The 17,214-nt window shown below is 38.9% G+C and overlaps 1 protein-coding gene across 1 annotated transcript in view; it reads left to right on the top strand.

Annotated features, from left to right (window-relative positions):
* Positions 1 to 13,811, top strand: part of ddx23 (DEAD (Asp-Glu-Ala-Asp) box polypeptide 23) — a 30,447-nt gene extending 16,636 nt beyond the window's left edge. The window contains exons 13-17 of the mRNA XM_027145072.2: positions 11,149 to 11,391; positions 11,483 to 11,634; positions 11,745 to 11,853; positions 12,360 to 12,534; positions 13,343 to 13,811. Coding sequence (XP_027000873.1) covers positions 11,149 to 11,391; positions 11,483 to 11,634; positions 11,745 to 11,853; positions 12,360 to 12,534; positions 13,343 to 13,566 — 903 coding nt within the window. The 3' untranslated portion in view covers positions 13,567 to 13,811. The remainder of the gene's footprint in view (positions 1 to 11,148; positions 11,392 to 11,482; positions 11,635 to 11,744; positions 11,854 to 12,359; positions 12,535 to 13,342) is intronic.
* Positions 13,812 to 17,214: the final 3,403 nt, after the last annotated feature.

The raw sequence follows: 17,214 nt of genomic DNA, 5'->3' as shown, positions 1-17,214 counted from the left end.
AATAAAAAAAAAAAAATCAAATACGTATTTGATCCCCTATCATTCAGCAAGATTTCTGGCTCCCAGGTGTCTTTTATGCAGGTAACGAGCTGAGATTAGAGCACATTCTCAACCGAAGTCTCACCTCATGAGGTTTCAGTTAATATGAGAATGGTGAGGAATTAGCCTAGAACTACGTGGCAGGATCTTGTCAATGATGTCAAGGCCATAGTCCCCAAGAAAACAATTGGTATCACACTACACCATGAATGACTGAAATCCTGCAGCACCCGCAAGGTCCCCTTGCTCAAGAAATGTACATGTACAGGCCTGTCTGAAGTTTGCTAATTAACAGTTAAATGATTCAGAGAACTTTTGTGAAAGTGTTGTGGTCAGATGAGACCAAATACTAGCTCTTTGGCATCAACTCAACTCGCTGTGTTTGGTGGAGGAGAAATGCTGCTTATTACCACAAGAAAACCATCCCCATTGTCAAACATGGAGGTGGAAACATTATGCTTTGGGGGTGTTTTTCTGCCAAGGGGACCGGACAACTTCGCTGCATCAAATGGATGATGGACAGAGCCATGTACCGTCAAATCCTGGGTGAGAACCTCCTTCCCTCATCCAGGGCTTTGAAAATGGATCGTAGATGGGTATTCTAGCATGTTAGTGACCCAAAACACACTCGAGGCTCAAGAAGAAGCCCTTTAAGGTCCTGTAATGGCCTAGTGCAACTGAGAGCTCGTAAAGTCTTCAAATGATTGCTGATAAAGTCCAGACCATACAGCTGCCTGACACAACATTGGTTCAAATAAGGCATGACAGTCTCCGCACGGCTCCCTCCACAACAATCCCATGAGTCACTGGCGGACCATGCAGATCAATTCCTGGCAGGGTGACCACCGAGTGACGAGACATCAACCAGGGGTAGGCCATCAGTAGTTCCATAAGAAAAGCTGATCAGGCTAGGAACTCGGAACACTGGGAGTTCGGGAGTGGCATATATAGCTTGAGAAAGAGAGAGAGAGGTACTGTATGGACAAAGTAAAGTATATGCAAAGTGCAGACAGGGACTCTGGCAAGAATAGCTATGACATGATAACTAAAAGGCTAGAGCCAGAAGGTGACACAGACATGAGGTCTTCCTGGGATGTAATGCGTCCCACCCCTCCAGTCTGCAATGGTGGCAAGCCAACAGGATCTAGACATCCCAGTTCACCAAACACTTTGCCCATGAACCCTCCAGATCTATTCCTTTTCTTAAGAAAAGCTATTCATATAAAGCTAAACTAAACGTGTTTTTAGCCTGGACTTTAGCCTGAGACTGTGTCTAAATCATGAACACTAATTGTTAGTCTGTTCCATAAATGTGGAGCTCTGTAAAAAAAAAAAAAAAGCTCTGTCCCCTACTGTAGCCTTTTGTACTTGATGTACTACCAGATAGCCTGCACCTTTTGAACGAAGTAGGCGTGACTGATCATAAAAAAACCAAAAGATCACTCGGGTACTGTGGCACGTGACCATTAAGTGCTTTATAGGTTAGTAATAATATTTTATAATCAATGCAAAATTTGACTGGGAGCCCATGCAATGAGGATAAGATAAGGGTGATATATTCATATCTTATGGTTCTATTTAGGACTCTAGCTGCTGCTGCATTTTGGACTAACTGGAGCTTGTTTATGCTCCTACTGGAACATCCAGACGGTAAAGCATTACAATAATCCAACCTAGAGGTAACAAATGCATGAACTAGTACTTCTGCATCATGTAATGACATCATCTTTCATCTCAGAAATATGAAGATAAGAAATATGGCTACCCTTGTGATATTATTTATGCGAGGTACAAATGAGAGACCGGTATCAATAATCAGACCAAGGTCTTTAACTGCTGCACATGATGTAATAGAAAGACCGTCCAGAATTACTCTGTAATCAGAAAGCTTACTTCTGGCTGCCTGTGTTCCCAGTAAAAGCACTTCTGTCTTGTCACTTTTGTACGTCGCTCTTGATAAGGGCGTCTGCCAAATGCTGTAAACATTGTCAGAGTTAAGTAGGAAGAATTTAGAAAGCATCCACTGTCTAATGTCCTTCACTCAATCTTATTATGCTGGTTACTCGCATCTGACTTAGCTGAAACATATAGCTGTGTGTCACCAGCATACAGTAACAGTGGAAGCCAATACCATGTTTATGAATAATTGCACCAAGGAGTAGCATATATAGGGAGAAAAGCAATGGGCCTAAAACAGAACATTGCGGGACACCGAACATTACCCTAGTTTTTATTTGTTTGTTTGTTTGTTGTTGTTTTTTTTGGAGTAGTCACCATTTAGATCTACGAACTGATAGCAATCTGTCAAATAAGACCTGAGCCAGGAGAGTGCTGTCCCTTTAACACCAACATAATATTCTAGCTTATTCCATTCAATTCAAGTTTATTTGTTTAGCGCTTTTTACAATAGACATTGTCTCAATGTAGCCTTACAGAGCATAAACATAGAGCAGAAGGTAAACATAATTAATGATAAAGGAAATAACGAATAATAAAAGTAAAAGAATTGACAGAATAAAAAATTCTAGATTATTATATATAAATAGTTCACAATCTGTATGTATCTATCCCCCTATGAGCAAGTATGGGTGACACTGGGGGTGTGATTGTAATATATAGTCAGATAAATGTTGTATTGGTGTAAGGATCATGGACTTCGGATCTCCATAGTATCACAGAGTCTAACTGGAGATGTCTCAGGATTCTTAGAGTCGGCCTCGGCTCAGTGGACGTCCAAAGGCTTCGTCCCACAGAGGATGTTGGGAGCTGGTACAATGTCTGGATGCCTCGGGATGGGTACAAAGAGAGAAGCAGTGGAAAGGGATTTATATATCTGCTGTTCATAAAAATGTGCAGGTCTGATGTACTAGTGCATGATACTATAGGATGTATTATGTGTACGCCTGACTAAAGAGATGAGTTTTTAATGTACATTTAAACTGGGAAAGTGTGTCTGAGCCCCGAATACTATCAGGAAGACTATTCCAAAGTTTGGGAGCTAGATAAGAAAACGCTTATTAGATATTCTGGGAACTACCAGAAGTCCTGAGTTTTGTGATCTCAGAGAGCGTGAAGGATTGTAACGTGTTAGAAGACTAGTTAGATACATGGGAGCTAAACCATTAAGAGCCTTGTACGTAAGTAGCAGCAGTTTGTAATCAATTCTAAACTTAACAGGTAGCCAGTGTAGAGATGATAAAATTGGGGTTATATGGTCATACTTTCTTGTCCTAGTGAGAACTCTGGCAGCTGCATTTTGGACTAACTGTAACCTATTTATTAAAGATGCAGGACAACCACCTAGTAATGCATTACAATAGTCCAGACTTTCACTGTCGAGCTATTAGTAATAGTACATCCCTCTAAATGGGAGTTAAGTTGTGAGAGTTTCTGTGCACTGGTTTTTGGACCTATAAGTAGTATTTCTGTCTTATCAGAGTTTAACATCCAGTCTTTTATCTCTCTAAGGCATTGAGTTAATTTGGACACTGTGGCTATTTCATCTGGTTTTGATGAGATATATAACTGTGTATCGTCAGCACAACAATGGAAACTAATCCCATGTCTTCTAATAATGTTCCCTAATGGAAGCATGTATATCGAGAAAAGCAGAGGTCCTAGAACTGATCCTTGAGGGACCCCATAATTAACTGGCAATAAACTGGAGGATTCACAATTTAATTCTACAAAATGGTATCGGTCTGACAAGTAGGATCTAAACCAACTTAAAGCCTGTCCATGAATACCTGTGTAATTTTGTAAGCGATCTAGAAGAATGTTGTGATCTATAGTGTCAAATGCAGCACTAAGGTCAAGTAGAACTAATAAGGACATACAGTCTTGGTCTGAAGCTAAGAACAAGTCATTTGTAACTTTAACAAGTGCAGTTTCTGTGCTATGATGGGGCCTGAAACCTGACTGAAACTCTTCAAAGATATTGTTCTCCTGTAAGAAGTAGCTCAGTTGAACAGACACAACCTTTTCTAGTATTTTAGACATAAACAGAAGGTGTGAGAGAGGCCTGAAATTTGATAGTTCATTTGGGTCAAGGTTAGGTTTTTTGATGAGTGGCCTAATAACTGCCAACTTAAAAGACTTCGGGACGTAACCTAAAGATAACGAGGAGTTAATAATATTAAGAAGAGGCTCACCAGCTTTATGTAACTCTTCATTCAGTAGTTTAGTTGGGATGGGGTCTAGAGAACATGTTGTTGATTTAGCTGTAGTAATAAGCTTATCTAACTCTTCCTGTCCTGTACTTGTAAAGCTGTGTAAAGCCTTAGGTGAGATTGTGTCACTAGTTGCTCTCATATGTTGAGCGTCACCTATTTTATTCCTGATATTTTCGATTTTATCAGTGAAGAATCTCATAAAATCCTCACTACTGAACTGTGATGGAATAGCGTGTTCAGATTTCTGTTTTTTTGTTAAACTAGCCACTGTGCTAAATAAAAACCTGGGATTGTTCTAGTTATTTTCTATGAGTTTGCTCAGGTGCTCAGCCCTAGCAGCTTTTAGAACCTGTCTGTAGCTGGACATACTGTCCTTTATACGCAATTCTAAAAACCTCTGATTTAGTTTTTCTCCATTTCCGTTCGAGGTTACAGGTCTCCCTCTTGAGGGTGTGAGTATAACTATTATACCACGGTGCAAGTGTTTTATCTCTAACCTTCTGTAATCTGACTGGGGCAACGGTGTCTAATGTGCTAGTGAATATAGCGTCTATGCTGTTAGTCATTGCATCTAGGTCGTTTGTGTTTAAGGGTACAGTAAGAAGTCCAGACAGATCAGGCAGGTTATTTGTGAATCTGTCTTTAGTGGTCGGAATAATAGTTCTACCGAGTCGATAACGTGGGGAGACATGGGTAGTCTGTTCTACGGGTAGTGTGTACATTATGAGGTAATGCTCTGTGATGTCATCACTTTGGGGAATGATATCTATATCAGTGACATCTATTCTGTGTGATATTATTAAATCTAGTGTGTGATTACGTCGATGAGTTGCACTAGTGATGTTTTGTTTGAGCCCAAGTGAGTTTAGTAAGTCCATAAATGTGAGTCCTAAAGCGCCTATGGTTGGACAGCTGGCTTGGGTTGAGTTCAGGTTTTTTAATGAAAGGTTTGATAACCGCTAGCTTAAGATTTTGGCACATAGCCATTGCTAATGGAAAAATTTAATATCTTTAGAATCGGTTGGAAAGCTACTGAAAGTCTTTGAAATAATTCATGGTCATTACTACTACAAATAGATGGTGTGTGCTTTTCAGCATTGTTTTTATTCAAATTTTATTAAAATTTAGGATTATTTTTGTTATCTTGTATTAGGCTGGAGAAATACACTTATCTAGCAGCACAAAGAGATTTGAAGCTATGAAGGCTTTCATTCTGTTCTAATAGAAATACTGATAATTTAGTTTGACGCCATTTTACATTCTAATTTCCTAGCTGAATGTTTTAAAGTTGGTGCGTTGTAATTGTACCAGGGTGCAAGATTTTTTTTTTTTACTTTCCTTTGTAGAGCTACAATATCTAGGGTGTAGGGAAACACTGACTAAATAGTCAGTCACCTGATTAAGTTCTGTGGAGTCAGATGGAGTGTTGCCAATGGAGCCCTCTTCCACACCTCCATGATGACATCACAGAGCTGGTGGATGTTAGAGACCTTGTGCTCCTCCACCTTCCGTTTGAGGATGCACCACAGATGCTCAATTGGGTTTAGGTCTGGAGACATGCTTGGCCATCACCTTTACCCTCAGCAGCATTAGCAAGGCAGTGGTCATCTAGGAGGTGTGTTTGTGATGGTTGTTCCCATGCTGGAATACTTCCCTGTGGCCCAGTTTCTGAAGGGAATTGGATCATGCTCTGCTCCAGTATATCACAGTACATGTTGGCATTCATGGTTCCCTTAATGGACTGTAGCTCCCCAGTACATGCTTGACACTGTCTGAACAAAATAAGTTTATCTTGGTCTCATTAGACCACATGAAATGATTCCAATTATCCATACCCTTAGTCTGATTGTCTTCAGGAAACTGTTTGCGGGCTTTCTTGTGCTTCATCTTTAGAAGAGGCTTCCTTCTGGGATGACAGCTATGCAGAACAGTTTGATGCAGTGTGTGGCGTATGGTCTGAGCACGGACAGGCTGACCCCCCCAGTCCTTCAACATCTGCAGCAATGCTGGCAGCATTCATACATATATTTCCCAAACACAACCTCTGGATATGATTACTTCTTTGGTCAACCATGCCAAGGCCTTTTCTGAGTGGCCACCATGCTGCAGATCATGTTTCAGGGTCTTGGCAATCTTTTTATAGCCTACGCCAGAGGTATTCATCTAAAATTTAAAGAGGTCCAGTAAGAGAAAATTTCTTGAAGCAAAGGTCCGGATGATCATAATGTCTAACTGGTTAGTGTGATATACATTTATGTAGCCTAGTAGTTGTATCAACATCTGCAAGCAATCAATACCTGACTGTCAAATCAAGTAAATTCAGTACAATTTAAAAACCTTTTGACAATATCTATTGTCACGTAACAGAGAAGTGAACATATGTATGATTGTAGATATGTATAATGTTCTCTCATTAAATAAATAAAAGTAGGGCTACATTTTAAAATAAGAGAAAATAAATAAAATGTGAAAATTGTAAATCTGTTCATTGTAGAGAAAGCGGCCTCACAGTTGTATGTAGAGCCAAACATAGTCAGGATATATAGGGCTACTTCCCTCAGACCTGGGAAAGCTGTCTCAGGGATGCTGTCTTCAGATTTGAGTGGATATGTTTGTTCAAATCCTTTATGTTTTGTCTCATAATGGCGTTTCACATTGCCACTTATAATAAGTGCCACAGTTTCTGAACATATGAGACACACTGGTTTAGTGTGAAGTGTGAACAGAAATGTGTCTGGCCATGTCCTGTCTGTCCATTCTGGATTAAATGCTCTATTTTCACACTGTCCACTTTTCTTCTTTTTGGAAAGCGCCATTTGTTCTTTATTCTTCCTTTCTCCATCTGAGTCGTCAATTTCTCTCCCTTTGTTTTCTACGTGTATCGCTATCTTTCTTTCATGTGTAACTTTACTCTAATTCTCTCTCATCTGTCTTGCACTGTTGAGTCACAGTGTTTACTTCAGGAATGCACAGACTTGATTGGCTGAGTGGTATCACGTGGGCAATTGGTCTGTGCATTTCCACTACCACTACCGTAAAGATTGCAAAAGCTGCGCCGGTTAAAATAGAAGTGCTCCGTCAAGTTTTAAATCATAACCTTTTGTTTTGACTGTAGGTCTGGGTCCAGATAGGACAGCTTCTGGGTCCGGACACGTGACCTATGGCCTACTCCATCTTTATGTAGAGCAACAATTCTTTCTTTTTTTTTCTTCTCAGGTCCTTAGTGTTCTTTGCCATGCGGTGCTATGTTGAACTTCCTGTGACCAGTATGACAGTAACAATGTAACAAATATAGCTGCAAGCAGCGATGGCTGCCGTCGCACGTTTTTTTATCGCTATACGGTGCCTCCCAGAAAACAATGCACAGTGGGCAAGTGCATCAAGTGGGTAAATATCAGTGGATTATTTTACGTTGTTACTGAACCATTTGGGGACTGTGGGTAAATGAAACCCCACATTTTAGACAAACGGGGGCCCTAGTGAGCCACTTAAGAGAGACACCTTTTTGTCCACACTTAGCAGCCGACAAATGTGATGTATGTGTAAAATTTCAAGTTAATCTAAGCATGCCAAAAGCCTTAAATATGCTTGAAATTAAAGTAAACTTTGACATGATGCCATGGCAAAAGTGTTTGAGAGATCAAAAATCCATTCGCAATTTCGCATCTCTAATATCTTGTGTCATGGTGGTCAAATCTGGTCTCAATTGCATGAACCCCCTAGGAGGAGCATTTAAAAGTTTACCGCATGCAGCTGTCAAAAAATCCACCTTTGTGACTGACACACTTCCTGGGGCCTGTTGGCGCTACGACTCACGACTTATTGTGAGTCACTACCACGACTCACAATAAGACATTTTATGCCTTAGTTAGAAGACACTTCCTGTTTCTCTGAATTCGCCATAACTTAGTCGCCTCACCATGGCAGCACCGTTCGAGATATCAAAAATTGGTGTCAATCGCATGAATGTCCAAAGAGGAGTATTTAAAAGTACACCACATGCAACTGTTGTGACTGACACACTTCCTGGCGCCTGTTGGTGGTGCTGTGTCCGAGATTCACAATAGGCACATCGATGCGATCGGAATCCTTGGCCGAACATACACACTGCGTGTCATCCCAATAAGACATTTTTGCTTTAGATATTAGACATTTCCTGTTTCTCTGAATGCGCCATAAATTAGTCGCCTCACCATGGCAGCACCGTTCGAGATATCAAAAATCCCTTTGAAATTTAGCAAGTGCAATGTCTCGGCATCATGTTCACCACGTTTGATGTCAATCGCATGAATTCCCTAGGAGGAGTATTTAAAAGTTCACCGCATGCACTTATAAAACAATTGGGCCCAATTTAGACATTTTTACTTAGGGGTATACTCACTAAAACAATTTTTCTGAGTGTTTATAGTTTTTTTTTTTTTGTTTAGCTCGGAAAACAGACACAGTCTCTATATTGTGAACTCTGGGTGACGACTCAATGCAGATAGCAGACAGTCAGATTAGCCTGCTTATCTGCTCCATGGCCCTGGGTCTGAATTGTCACAGATTAACGAGGCCTGTTATTTAACTACAGTATGTGAGGAGAGCAAACCTCTTAGACACATGATGCAGAGAGGAGTGGCGCTCCTATGGGCATTAGCTTTGGCTTTGTGTCTATGCCGCCAAGTCGACACCCATTCACCCCGCTGTGAGGGCTGTGAGGGGCCGGAGTTGGAGGGTTACTAACTCCGCCAAAGGCATCCAGATTTTCCCCTACAGAAGCTACCCCATCACTTTCCCTCTCTAGTGTCTGGATTTGCACCTCTAAAACTAAGATCTTCTCTGTCAGAGAGCTAACTAAAATAGACTTATCACAAGTAAAATTAACGCTAATGACGGAGAAAGAATTCATAAACATGCTGCAGCTCTCATACTGGACAAGTTGAAAGTTTTGACTTAAATCAGATCGGAATATTAAAAAGATCCAAAGAGTGTTTCCTTCACTATCTGTTTGAAGACAGGAAACAAAAAGCGTCTCCTGAAGAAGAGGAATAAAATTAACTGTGATAGAAAAGTGAAGAATATAACAAAGGAAAGCGACAATGTTATATATTTACCAAAAAGAGAAAATAAAAAACAGTATAATTTAAACGCTGAGTCAAACACGAAAACTCGCTGCAAATTATACAAACAATTCAAACACAGCAAATGACACTTCTTTTTTCAGAAAGAAAATCAGCAGAGTGATATATGAAACAAATGTCACTACAAAATATACATTAATTACCTTTCTGACAGTAGTACAAAGTTCCAATGAAGTAAAAACAGACCCCTGTAACTAGTCAATCATCTCACCTTTCCAAATGAAAATCTCTGAAAACCTACCCCTTTAATTATTTCATTAATTTCTTTAGTGAGAGAATTAATTTTTCCAAAAAGTGAATAAATTCAGTTTTCTAAAATGGTCTCCTTTTCATTACATTCTTTACTTTCTGATGGAAGTTAATTTTATTATTGTTTATTGAGAACATAGTGATTGAATGTCATTCCAACTACTGAAGCTTGAGGGACTTCAGGGGACAAATTTATTTTTCTCATTAGAGAAAAGGTGGAGGTAGAATTCTGTAGCAAGCTTAATTTGATTAATGAACAATTTCACATTCTACTCAATTTTCTTGTATAGCACTTTTAACGATTTCCCATTGTCTCAAAGCAGCTTTACAGAAGTATGGAAACAGAAGAGGGAGGAAAAGAAATAAATTTATAATATTAATAATAAGAAAAAAATAATAAATGAAAACATACAATTAAAGTTTAAAATGAATTTAAAAAGATGAACTTAATTTAAAATACTATATATCCATCCCTATCCCTAATGAGCAAACCAGAGGTGACGGCGGCAAGGAAAAACTCCCTGAGATGACAAAAGGAAGAAACCTTGAGAGAAACCAGGCTCAGAAGGGAACCCATCCTCATTTGGGTGACACTCTACAGTAAATAGTGTAAATGTAGATAATGTCATTTCAACAACAGTTTATAATAGTGTAGCCGAGAGCTCCTGAGGAACTAATGGGTCATTATGAACTCTAAGTTCAGCACAGACCTGATTGCTGATAAAGACCAGACCATACAGCTGACTGACACAACACATGAATTTTATAAATTTGATAATAGACTTGATCTTTGTGTTTCTATTTATGAAGCGGCTGTTTATTTTCCATGGGGCTTTGCCAAGATCTTAGATCACAGCTCATCATGAAAGCTCTTCATGGAAACCTGGACACTGCAATTGAGGGTTATATATAACCAGCAGTAGAACAGAGTTTGTGTCTATAAGATTCATAGTAACATATTTATGTGGAGATTTTTGTTTGGACCTGAAAATGCTACTAAACATGCCGGCAGTGGCTCCAAACTTTTCAATTTTACTATTAAATAATAAAAAAAAAAACTGCAATATTTACTGGCACATTTAATACACACAGACATAGCTGCAGCTATGAAAATGGAGAAAAAATAAGTGTAACTAAGACAGGCTGCTGACTGGGAGAGAGACTCCTTCCAAAACATGTTGTGTCTTTTGATCTGATTTATAATCTGGTGTGATCCCAATGAAGATTTTGAGTCTGATTCCTCTCAAGGTTTCTTCTCAAGATCATCTTGGGGTTTTTCCTTGACACTGTTGCCTCATTAGGGAAACATTTAAATGTGAAATTTCTATCCTGCTTTTCTAGATTCTTGTGAAGCTGCTTTGAGACACCATCCATTGCTAAAACCGCTTTACAAATATGGAATTGAATTTATTGCTTAGTGACCTGATGTGAACAGCAGCTTTTAGAGCAGCTTTAGTTCTGATTTCACACTACATAGTATCAGGATGATTCATTTAAAAATACTATCACAATTATTTAATAAGTATTGTTTTAAATTTGCTAATCTTTATTGATCTCATCATCAGATTGTAATAGCCACACCCGGTCGTTTGATTGACGTGTTGGAGAATCGTTACCTGGTACTCAGCAGATGTACATATGTGGTACTGGATGAAGCTGACAGGATGATTGACATGGGTTTTGAACCTGACGTCCAGAAGATTCTGGAACACATACCTGTGACCAATCAAAAGCCAGACACAGATGAAGCTGAGGATCCAGAGAAGATGACATTAAACTTTGAGTCTGGAAAACACAAATACAGACAGGTTAGAAAAAACTAAGCATAAAAGCAGAGTATGCCATTTAAAATGATATGCCTTAAATTCTTTCCCAATTCCCCACCACCCTTCCTTTCAGACAGTCATGTTTACAGCCACTATGCCTGCTGCTGTAGAACGATTGGCCAGAAGTTACCTCAGGCGCCCAGCTGTGGTGTACATTGGTTCTGCAGGAAAGCCACATGAGAGAGTGGAACAGAAGGTTATTCTAATGTCAGAAGCAGAGAAAAGGTAGGAGCACACACATCATACAATATTATGTGCAAGCAAGTTTTCATTCTCCCCAGAATGTGTCCATAATGTATTATTTGTGATGCATTTTGTCTTTGTTCTGGCAACAGGAAAAAGCTTTTGGAAGTCCTGTCACATGGCTTTGAGCCTCCGATCATTATTTTCGTAAACCAGAAGAAAGGGTGTGATGTATTGGCCAAGTCTCTGGAGAAAATGGGGGTATTGTTGATGCATTTCTCACCACCAATACTATTTGCACAAATATTGCTCATGACTACCCATATTTAACACTCAGTTTGTACATTTTTTTGGTCCACATCTGAATGAGTTATATGTCTGCTACATTTAATGAGTTATTTTGCTTTTTTATGTTCTGTTGAATGTTCTGTTATATATTGTATGATGTTCCTGACCTGCTATGAGTCACATGTATTAGTAGTAGAAGTTGCAGCAATATAATAGTTGTTTTTAATGCTATGCAGAAATATGTGAGGTTTTAATTCTTAAATCTTAAATCCTGTTGCATGTATAGTGTTTTATTTATTGTTCTGTGTATTTATTTTATTATGCTAGGCTTGCCAGTGTGGTAAATTGTTTTAATATTATTGTTGCACAGTGAATGGAATGACATGACATTTACACACTACAACCAGACCTAATTTTACATTGATTGCTTTGAATGCACACCTAAACTTCAGTCTTAGCTTTGTTCTTCTTCTTCCCAGTACAATGCTTGTACACTTCATGGTGGTAAAGGACAAGAGCAAAGAGAGTTTGCACTGTCCAACCTCAAGGCTGGAGCCAAGGATATCCTGGTGGCCACAGACGTGGCTGGAAGAGGTATCGATATCCATGATGTCTCCATGGTTCTCAACTATGACATGGCCAAGAATATTGAGGGTATGTTTTCTCTACCATCTTCATCTCAATTGCTATCAAATATTTATGGTATAGAGAGTATTTATTGTTTTTTCTCCTGATAGATAAGTATAAAAATGAGAAGGGCTGATTTAATAGGGGCTCACATTTACTATTTAACTTTATAATTGCCAATACATTATATGGCCAAACTCAGAGTACATCTGGCCATCACACTCTTGTGAGTCTTTCCTAATAGTTGCCACACAGGTGTAAGCTAAGAATTAAGTGGAATGTCTTTGCATGCTGTAGGTTTAAGATTTTTCTTATGATTATGCCTCAATGTACACTGAGGTCTATAAATCTTGGTTTGCCAAGGTTCAGGTTAAAGATTTCAAGTGGCCCAAGTCCTGACACCACACTAAACACCTTTGGGATAAATTGGAGCGCAGAGTACACACCAGGCCTTCTCACTTGAGACATGTGCCCAACCTAACAAATAATGCACTTGTAGCTAAATTGGTACAAATCCTTGTTGGCACATTTCAAGATGTAATACAAAGGTCAGGTCATATAATAGTCGAGTGTACACAACTTTTGCCTACATAGTGTAGAACAGAGGTGTCAAATCTTATCAGCTAAGGCCAGTGTAAGTGCAGGATTTCCTTCCAATCAAGAGGCTACACCTGATTCCACACATTTAATCAATTGAACTTTCAAAATACTATGAGGTGTGGCTTTTGCAAGGTTGGAATGAAAACCTACACCCACACTGGCTATTTTGGATAAAATTGCACACCCATGGTGTATAATGTCCTTGAAAATAACTTGAGTTTTTCTGTGCTATTAGACTATATCCATCGTATTGGCCGTACGGGTCGTGCTGGAAAAAGTGGGGTAGCCATGACGTTCTTGACCAAAGAGGATTCATCTGTGTTCTATGACCTGAAGCAAGCCATACTGGAGAGTCCTGTGTCTACATGCCCACCTGAGCTTGCCAACCATCCTGATGCCCAGCATAAGCCTGGCACCATTCTCACTAAGAAAAGGAGGGAAGAAACCATTTTTGCCTGATCGCTTTCTCAGTGTTTTCTCCATTTGATGCTTTGATGTTTTTTTTTCAGGGAGGGCCATGCAGAGCACTGTTATTTCATAGAATACAGTCATATGCACCGTTGATATTATGAGTAGTACAAATGTTGTTTTTCCTCTTTAAATTGTTTGAAATAATTACTCATTATTGTTTTTTTTATTAGTCAGTGGATGTCATAATTAATACATAATTTGTAAGAACTAGAAATAAAATCTGGTTGGTCTTAGCTGAGCTGGTCTTATTTTTTATCTTTTCAGAAAATTTTGTTATTGAATAATAAAATTGACTGACTGAAACAAGCTTAAAGCATAAAGCCACAACAGCAATTTTAAAATCTCAATGTATAATAAAAATGAATAGTTTTTCATTTAATTTAAAAATTCATATTCAAGTAGAACTTTTTTTTTTGACAATGTTGATGATGAGGAGGCTCATAGCTAGTAAAACAAGAGTTGAAGAAAAAGAAAACCAATGGGCTTCAACTACCCAGTGTTGATGATCCTGTGCCCACTGTAGCCTCATATTCCTGTTCCAAGAAATCCTATCTATGCATGTTAATGCATGTGATTGCATTAAAAGTAGCAAATGTGAAAATAGTACTCTACATGTGATCAGTATGATGTTCTGTTTCCGATCCCGATCTCTCATGTACAGCAGGGTGTCAACATAGAAACTGAGAAATGTCTCAGTAATTTAGTTTTTCATCTGACTTGCTGCGACTGAATGTTTTATTAAAAAAAAAAACTGCTGTGCCTTATAGATAATGCTATGGCGTAACATACATTGGTTTTACATTGGTTGACATTTTAATATGTACAGTCTTTGAGTACAATGTCTGTTGCTTATAGTTTAATTGTCAAGAATTAGTTTGGGTAGTTGGGGTAACGGTTTTATCTACTGTGATAATCATGTTTTTCTGTATTGCTACTGGATGCTTTAATTTCAGACATCCCTGGAGAGACAGCACCTCTGTTGACCAGAAATACTCAATCCTACAAATAACAAGGATTGTTTTAGCAGAAGCAAATTGATGGAGTTTGAATTTGAACATCATCATACAGAACGATCAGTGATAGCACAGGAAGTCATACTAAGCTGTGTAGTGCCACTATTCAACCAGAGAGGACAAGTGTTCCTGAGCGTGTGGTGGGGCGAGTGTGTTTAACAAGAAGTGCCGGATCTAAAATCACCAATAGACAATAAAGAAGGGTAAAGGTTCACTGGAGAGGGTAACAGGTTAGACCAGCTATAGATGAATCACCCAAAAGAAGTAGCAAAAATAGAAAACAGAGAAATACCCAACTACCAAAACCCTGCTTTGCACAATATTTGATAAGCAAGAAAGATGTAGAGCTGATGAAATCATTCAAAAGCACTAACATATTCTCTAAATGTAATTATTCTTTGAGCTCATGTTGTGTATTCATTCATTCATTCATTTTCTACCGCTTATCCAAACTTCTCCAACCGGGTCACGGGGAGCCTGTGCCTATCTCAGGCATCATCGGGCATCAAGGCAGGATTCACCCTGGACGGAGTGCCAACCCATCGCAGGGCACACACACTCATTCACTCACGCAATCACACTCATGTTGTGTATGTAAAATGTTATTTATTTATTTATCTTTTTTTGTTAAAGGGCTTAAGGATAATTGATATTAAACTGTGTAGCTCAGATGCAGGGGCTGAGAGTTGCAACTGAGAAGAGGGAAAAACAGAAATTTGGACTGCAAGTTCCTGCAGTGGAGAGTGAGGACCACTCAGAAGATCAAGTCTCTCTTCTGTCCATTACAGATATTATTAGATGACCTCACACACCCCTCAAACACTCTTCAGCCTCCTGCCATCTGAAAAAAGATACTTAAGCATTTGGTCCCTCACAATTCTGAGGATTTCATTAGTGTGGACATAGTGTGGGCGTAACTCACAGAATCATACACCAAACTCCGCCTTCAGCATTTCCACGCACTTTTCTGCTGGGAATGGGGCCACTGGTTTCTCAGCTGATATGAATACATGTCACACATTAGTTTCCCCTTGCCTTAAGGCCGTTAAAATTTTCTGTTTCATCTGTTAAAAAGGCGAGGTCCCACTTCCATTCTGTGTTGATCAGTTCTGAGACATTTTTGCCCTTTGTCATAAGAAATGCATTGATTTTGGGTAGCAGCTTGTAACCAGATTTAGCTCAGAGAGCAAGGTTTGAAACTGCCTGGTTGCTCTGGTTGAGTTAAGGTTGCTCTGGTTGGTTAAGTCTGGTTGCTCTGATGTAGGTTATACATGACACCACCACCTTTATGACCAATTCCCACTTCAAATCTTTGCAACATAGTGCTTGTTAGTGAATCAGGCAGTGAACTTGTAAAGGGGGGGTGAGAAGTCTTTTCTTCAGTTTCTCTATACATGCGTCTGATTGTCAGGAATGGCATGGAGTGTTCCCTGCCTGGACACTAGGGGGACATTCTGGCAGTTTTTTTCATGTGCCATGTGCTTTTGTTTATCATGTTTGTTCCCCCACCCTATCCTTAATCCCTTCCCACCTTTGCACAATTATTCCTTGTTTTTCAACGATTCTCATCCATATACATACTTGTTGTCTTGTGCCTGTTTTTTTGCTGAGTCCTTGTCTTTGTTTTGTTGTTTTTTGTTCTCATGGTGTGTGTTTCAATGTTCTTAGTGTTATTTGTTATTGCCTTTGTTAGTGCATTTGATTAAACCCAATTTTATGTTATCCAAGCAATTGGGTTTGAATATTATCCTTGCTAATGCAAAATCTTGCAAAATCTTGCAAAATCTTTCTCTTGCAGCTGGGCCTAAACGTTATCCCCAATTTCTTCAATTTGTCTGGTAATTGTATTTGCAGGGTGACTCGCCGCATTTAAGAGGTCTTTCTTATCGGGGCACATCTCTGCGAACAGCATTCATCTTGACACACTCAGCATCACTGAACAGCCTACCGCTACCTGAAAGCTAATTTGAATTGTATTCTGCTGAACAGATTTTACACTTTTTAGCTTTGAAACGTCGTCTGCTCTAATTTGGCCTTGAAATCTTGTGTGTTAGGTTCAGATTGTATTTTTTGAACACATACATTGTTTCTGGACAGATAAGACAAACAGCCACTTCTTTGCATGGAACGAAAAAATAATCACTTGTCCACTTTTGCTTGAATACCCTGAAAATAAACCTTTCTGTTTTCCAACTGTTTCGCCAAACTTTCTCTTTCCCAACCGTCTTCTCATTGAATTCTCTTTCTGGCTCACATGCATTAGCACCTGTTCAATTATGATAGCACGTCATGTGCCATTCTATTAGTGGATGAATCTTAATCACAAATAATTAGGCTATGTTTGTTAATAACTAAAGGATTTTTTTGTTCATTTTAAAACCAATGCTTATTACCAATATATATATATATATATATATATATATATATATATATATATATATATATATATATATATATATCTCGCATTGCACTATTACATTGGACTTGTACATCCACACATTGTACCAGATCCGATCCATTGAGATGAGGCCGATTCTATGAGAATCCTGAGACATCTACAGATCTACCAGCTCCAGTTAGGCTCTGTGATACTAAGAGGAGATCTGAACTTCATGTGATCCTT

This window comes from Tachysurus fulvidraco, chromosome 23, assembly GCF_022655615.1.
Source record: "Tachysurus fulvidraco isolate hzauxx_2018 chromosome 23, HZAU_PFXX_2.0, whole genome shotgun sequence".
Lineage (NCBI taxonomy): Eukaryota > Metazoa > Chordata > Actinopteri > Siluriformes > Bagridae > Tachysurus > Tachysurus fulvidraco.
Note: the sequence above shows the minus strand (reverse complement) of the source record. Positions and strands in the feature narration are given on the sequence as shown.